Here is a 7,113-nt window from a genome sequence, read left to right as displayed (position 1 = left end):
TGTATTTATAAATACATAAAGGAGGGTAAATTGGTTTGTGTCTAGAGTAAGACCAAGACAAGTCTGCAACGATTTTGATAGCACACGCAATGGAAATGTTATTTTAAATGCTATTAAAATCGTTGCAGACCTATCATGGTCTAACTCAATAAGTTATGTATCAAACTATTGATAATGCTATACAGCCTTCACAACCAAGCGTTTTTTTTTTGTTGTAATTATTGTCATTTTATTTTTTAAGTGAGTCATAAGCTGTCATAATACTGTTGACGAGTTAATTTCATAAGAATATACGAAGATAATATAAATATTTATATATTTTTTTGGTACTAATTTATTTTGTAGTGTGTAATTATAACATGGTGTGGCCTACAAACCATGACACAACGCTAGGCGAAGTAAGTAAATAAACTAAGTATAATCGCGTTAAATACATACAAATTTCGATTCAAGTAACTTTCAGGTCACAGGTTTTGTTTGTCTTTAAACTTAAGTACTGAATAGGTTCCAGCTTAGTTAAGGGTTCGGGCGTAATACCTATTATATTGCTTGTCATTTATTGCGCCCGAATCACTAATAGGTACCTATTGTATTATTTCAAAAACTTCAAGGTGCCCAGATCGGCCAGAAGGGATCTGATCGCAATAATGGATAGGTAATTATAAATTGTATGTATCCGACCGATTACCTTCTTTCTTTTCCCTGCCCTTATCCCATTGTCACAAATAACTGAAATAACGATCCAAGCAAATCACTATTAAGCAGATTAATGTTAGGTATTATATAAAAGTTTTCTTCCAAAATGTAGTATGACGCTATGGAACTGCCTGGACAGCAGTTAACCTCAGCGAATGCAACTACACCCCTAGACCACCACCTGCACCTTGACATCAAAGCACCTCCTGGATGCCAGCGTCTCACTGGAATCATCGCCTCTATGGGTAACTTACTATCAACTGTGTAAAAAGTAACAGTGGACCGACGCCTTTGATGTTTGCGTAAATGCCAACAACGCACAAGAACACAGTAGGGTTGTCATAGACTTTTACACACCAAACACAAACATACCAAACATTTCAAATAAGACACGCTAGCCCTGTAAGTAGTACCGAGCTACTAACAATGACGATCTATGCAGCCCGGGTGTGCGCGACACACTCCTCGCCCCGCGCACGCCGCACGATTGCTCTGTCTAAACGGCTTCGTCGAATGACTGTATTGTTCTATAAAATATGACTCTGGCAAGTCATATTATTATTTACTTTACAAAATATCCAAAAACTACGCTATGTTATGTGGGATTCAACTACCTAATATGTAGTATTTGCTGGTAATTTGAACTTGATGAATTTATTAGTTTTTTCGGCGGTAATTGTGTTGCTTAACTTCAAACTCGGGTAAATCCATTTGACCCTCTCAGCAAATATCTACCCTACTACTCGTAATCTGACAGATGGATTTACCCGAGTTTGAAGTTAAGCGACGTAATTATTGTTTTACAGGAAAATCCACAACAGACGTTGAAGTCGTAGAACAAATGATAGCAACTGGGATGAATATAGCCATGCTAAACTTTTCATTTGGCAACATCGATGAGCATATAGAAATGATCAAAACTGTGAGACAGGCTGCCAAGAACTACAGTGTTACGATGGAGAAAATGGTTCCTGTTGCGATTGCTGGTCGTCTGTCGGGTAAAAAAATTAGGACTGGGCGAATAGCTGAAGTAAGTACTAAGTTTAAACATGTACTCAGACTACAATTTATTATTGATACAATGATTGATGTTTTTAACGGTGATGACAATAAAGGGTCATAAAGCAGAGGGGTTGCTTTAAATAACATTGATTTCATACTTATTACTACAGATTTTCATTTTTTAGAGTTATGGTGATACTGTTGACTTGAAAACTGGCGAAACAGTAAGACTAACATCAGACGAAACATATAAAGATAGATGTTCCACATACACCATCTTTGTTGACTTCATGTACTTGGCAGATCAAGTTAATAAAGGGAATAACATCTTGTTGGACAACGAACGTATTTCCTTGATAGTAGAAGTCATCTCCGCTACAACAATGACGTGTAAAATTGAAAGGGGTGGGCAGTTGGGTTCATATAAAGATGTATTTATACCTAATGTGCTGTTAAATATGCCTAATTATTCTGAAAAAGATAGAATTGATATTGAAATGGCTAAATCCAACCAGGTATATACAAACACTACAAAAATAGATTAGCGTCCAATGTTAACTACACCAAACCCTTTATTTGTAGGAACAATAGGAACGTGTATTTTATATTTTTGGTTCGTGTATATATTGTTATACTTCCTTTTAGCTTTACTATTATCGTGCTTTAGCTCTAGCTTTATGATCATTTATCTCTTCCTTATGATTTTATTTATTCGTATGGCATTTCTTTTTAAAGAGTCGCTTATAATATCTGCCTTACGGTGTTCAGTTATTTATGCATGTAGCTACATCAACTTATAATGTTTTTGATAACAAGTAAGCATTTATTTATTTTACAATAAAGCTGTTCATTATTTTCCAGATCGATATTTTAATCGTTCCGTTTGTGAGCAGTGCCGATGCTATTAGAGATTTAAAACAACTTTTAGGCGACAAGGGTAAAAAAATTGCAATCGTATCTCAAATACAAACTATCGAAGGATATCGAAATTTTGATGAAATACTCGAGGTAAGTTAGGTACCATATTTTTTGGCCTATCATAAAGATAATTTGCTAATTTAATTTAACTTATGTACATGCCATGTTAATACTAGGTATTCTTTACAGGCAACAAATGGAATAATGATTTCAAGACAAGAATTGGGTTCAGATATTACTCCTAAAAAGTTGATATTAGTTCAAAAAAATATGATTGCTCGCGCTAATAAGGTAACTTGTTAGATTCATTTCATATCCACTCAATTAAAGATAATTTTGCTTAACTGGAAGATAAGCATGATATTTTTTTATAAGATAACATCTGCTGTGGGTAACGCAGTTCCTTTCTTTGATGCGAAGGCTACTTTCGCAACTTATGGATAAGCAATATGACTCTAATATCCTCAGTGAGCTAGTAAAACATACGGTTGTTTTGTTTCAAGGCTAATATCCCAGTAAGCATTAGCACCCAACTTTTAAACAGTATGAGATACCACTCGCAGCCGCTAAGGTCAGAGCTGCTGGACATATCGAACTGCGTGTTAGACGGGGCTGATGCCCTGGTGCTAACTGCATCGACGGCAGTCGGGCTGTATCCGGTGGAGACCGTCGCCTGCCTAGCCAAGACCTGCAAGGAGGCTGAGGCATGTGTGTGGACGAGACAGCTGTTTATGGATATGATTGATACGGTATGTTACGTGTAGACAAAGTAGTGTAATTGTAAGACAAGTAAGTGCTTCAAATTTGACAGCTTATGTAACTTTGGTCGTCAAAAGCTGACATTTGCCAATCCAGTGACCGCAATAGCTATATAATATATACATAGTTACTTACTTAAACATAATAGGTATGTACCTATTATAAACTAGGGGTGCGATTTTTTCTTAACATTTTACATCTCTGCTTCTACCAAAAAATCATTTGGTGTAGATAACATATTTTTGGCGTTATTCATAAATGTTAGTTATATCAACAAATCGTTGATAACCGTTAGTCCCTATCAGCCATTCTAACATTTTTGTTTGATAGAAAGAGACAAAAATTTTCATCAATCCTATCCTATTTATCAGGACCGAACTTCTAAGTAACATGAGCTACCTACTTTTTTCTTCTAAACACTTGTCACGTGTTCTGCCTTCAGAGCCCGCTCCCCTGCAGCAAACCAATCGCCATCGGCCTTGCAGCGGTCCTGGCCGCACAACGCACGCTCGCCGCAGGCATTGTTGTGGTCACGTCGACTGGACACTCGGCCCATATTGTGTCTCGCTTCAAGCCTCGCTGCCCGATCGTGGCTGTCACTAGATACCCGATTATCGCCAAACAGCTTCATATGTGGAGGGGAATCATACCATTGGTATACGAAGGTATTATTTTATCTCTTTAATGAACCTGGCAGCAGCTTTTATTTATTATATTACATAAATAGCTCAAACAGTCAAATCTATCTCCAATACTTCCTAGTCTACGGCTCACAATAACCCGTCAGTAATATCAAAAAGAATAGATAGTATAGAGGGGTCCTGTCATTGTAAATTTTGTAGTCACTGTAAATTTACTGCCATCTATCGACACACGACTAAACCTCAAAATGAAAACGTATAAAGTTATCAAAAAATGTATATATATGGATAAATGATTTTATTATTTTTATATCATTTTGATCCATGTTCATTCACTGATATCTATGTGTTAAAATTGTTAAATATGAAACGGTGTCGTCACGCCATCTAGCCGAGGATAGGCTAAAGGTGTGTGCGCCATCTATTCGAGAATGACTTTTACTTGAATTCCGAGGCACGTTTTTTCCTTAGGCTTTATTCGTCTTATACGAAGTTACATATGTCTTTGGTAATATTAATATTTACATCCAATCATCATCATCATATTTAAGAGGTTATGCTCTTGTCGGTGGAGTAATCTCCACTGTTCTCTTTGCTGGGCCAGCCTTTTAACATCCAGTACCTAGTTAATATTTAAAATACATATAAATTTCACACTAAGATTGATACTTCAATACTATGCCTCTGATTGTTTACCTAATTTGATTGTACCTACCTGTGATCTGTAATGGACTAATGGTCAACAACTCATAGGTTTCTTCTAAGTTTCTCTAACTAGCTATAGCTAACTAGCTCTTGCCTTTGTGGGACGATACGTTTATCCACCAATATATTCCAGACCAGCCCGACCCCGACTGGTTGGTGGACGTGAACCAGCGAGTGGCGTTCGCCTGCAAGTGGATGATGGAGCGCGCGTTCGTCAGGGTGGGGGACCCTCTCGTGCTGGTGACGGGGTGGCGCGAGGGCCAGGACTTCTCAGAGACCATGCGGGTCGTGTATGCTATCGCTGAATGAACTGTTTCTTGGTAAATATAATTTAATGCAACAGAGATATTCCTTTATTGCTCACTTGAAGTTACTCCTATGTCAGGTACGTTTAAGTGAAAGGTATGATAATATATAAGTTTGCTTCCTATCGACATGGCAAAATAAGTACTGTGGGATGGGGATCTACCTACTATCTATCTAAATAAAGATATTTTAAACTGTCAAGGAAATGTGAACATACACACGCTTACAATATAACGCATTAATTTTCGATAGTTTGCAATGTCAAACATGTCAAACCGTTCATGCTAACCACTTGACGATTTTATTCTGCTTCTATTGTTTTGTAGTCAAGTTTCTTGCTTTCTTCCGGGTGTGACTTACCTATAAATTGTAAACTAAGAACCCGTATTATTGTAACATCCTATCTGTCGCAGCTTACATATCCCTATCCAACTGTGTCACAGAGTTTAAAATTAATGAGATAGATATCCCGTCAAATCCCGAGATCACGATGCATGTGAGCCGGCCCCGATCGCGTCACGCGGTCGCCGTCAAAGAGCGCCCGCGCTGGTCGCGCCAATTTGCGCCACTCTGAGGTGCCCGAATTGAATTTATGTAACCTAGGCTTTGGCGCTCATGGTCCTTTAGAGCTGCCAACAATAGGGTTGGTTCTGCAAAAAAAATTAGCTACTTTGATATGATTAAGGGTAGTCGGTATACTAAGTCCGCAGGTGTGAAACAATCTCATAACCCGCCTGATAGTAAGCGGCCACAACTAGATACTTCGGTGAAAACAGTTAAGTGTATCCTGGCAGTGATACCTACAATAAGATAAATGTATAATCGGTTTAAAAATGATCTCACCCTGATAATTGAACATCCAGCCGGCTTTTGTTTTTGTCATTATTACCTACTCATCTCATATCACATTGCATTTTTTCATCAATTTTTGCTATCGGACTCAATAATCTCACTATGTAGGTATTCCAGGTGCCGTAATGAGTGATGACATAATATCTTAAATACTTGCCGCTATATCTCTACTTCACCCCGGTGAAGTGAAAAACATGATTAGCACAAGCAACTTTATTAAGTACTTGTTTTATTTTCTAATCGCCAGTACAGTGTGTATAGAGTGTGATCCCAGAGAAACGGCCAATATTGGCACACGTAGCTTGTGGACGATAGCCTTCGCTCTCGGCTTTGCTTGTGAATTCTCTTTGCGATCATGTTTTTTAAATTTTCAATTTGGAAAATACAGCTCTTGCCCGCTTAAGCGATTGGACATTAAGGTTGATTGAAACGCTTGCTTGCTGAAAATATATCGTCGTAGTTTTTGAGAATGGATGAGCGTATTAAACTGCTTGAATTTTTTAAACAAACTTATGTTTGCTCATTTTACTGTCTAGGTAAAATCAGACAAAGTCAAAATGAATAGTCGGTGTATTTTCTACCTATGGAATACCTAAAAACATCGAGAACCTCAAATGTATTAAATAGATATTCCACAATATAAACGTACGTTTATATTGTTTTATTCAGAGTTGCGTCGCCTCTTCTTAAAAATAAGGCATTAGACCACTTTCACGTTTTTTTTTTAAACGAGCAGGGATAATTTACAAAAATTTAAGCGATACATTTCGGTTCTATCTTTCAACGACGTAGGTATATACAGCAAGGACGTTTTTAGAAGCATACAATAATTTCTACAAAGTATTCTGTCAAATGTATTAAACTCATACTATACACTAATCAATTAATATGTACGTAAACAGGCCCTAAGGCAAATGTATCGTAGAGGCCTTATCAGGTAAAAATAAATCATTGATTCCAAAATGGAGTTAAAATAGAAGTTTCTTTGAGAACATTACTTAATTTAAGTTCAGGAATGCACCCTTGAAATTAACGGACTTAAAAAAACACGATGTAGAGTGAAAAAGGTATATGATAAGTAATTGATAACCAAAATAGATGTCCATGGAATTGGTGTACCTCCCATATTTCGATAAGTCAAAATGATCAAGTGTAGACTGTAAGAGACCTGCTAGCATGAGTTACTTTCTCGCGCGCGACTCCATACATCTACCGCGACTTCAAGTATGGACTC

The 7,113-nt window shown here is 37.3% G+C and overlaps 1 protein-coding gene across 1 annotated transcript; it reads left to right on the top strand.

The window, feature by feature from the left end:
* Positions 1-257: 257 nt before the first annotated feature.
* Positions 258-5,448, top strand: LOC134792526 (pyruvate kinase-like). The gene is made up of 9 exons (XM_063763794.1): positions 258-398; positions 809-941; positions 1,503-1,726; positions 1,884-2,213; positions 2,560-2,706; positions 2,806-2,907; positions 3,120-3,365; positions 3,818-4,040; positions 4,855-5,448. Exons 1-9 carry the CDS (start codon positions 360-362, stop codon positions 5,028-5,030), a joined length of 1,620 nt encoding a protein of 539 aa, XP_063619864.1. The 5' UTR covers positions 258-359; the 3' UTR covers positions 5,031-5,448.
* Positions 5,449-7,113: the final 1,665 nt, after the last annotated feature.

This window comes from Cydia splendana, chromosome 7, assembly GCF_910591565.1.
Source record: "Cydia splendana chromosome 7, ilCydSple1.2, whole genome shotgun sequence".
In the NCBI taxonomy this organism is placed as follows: domain Eukaryota; kingdom Metazoa; phylum Arthropoda; class Insecta; order Lepidoptera; family Tortricidae; genus Cydia; species Cydia splendana.
This window is presented reverse-complemented; position numbering and strand designations above follow the sequence as displayed.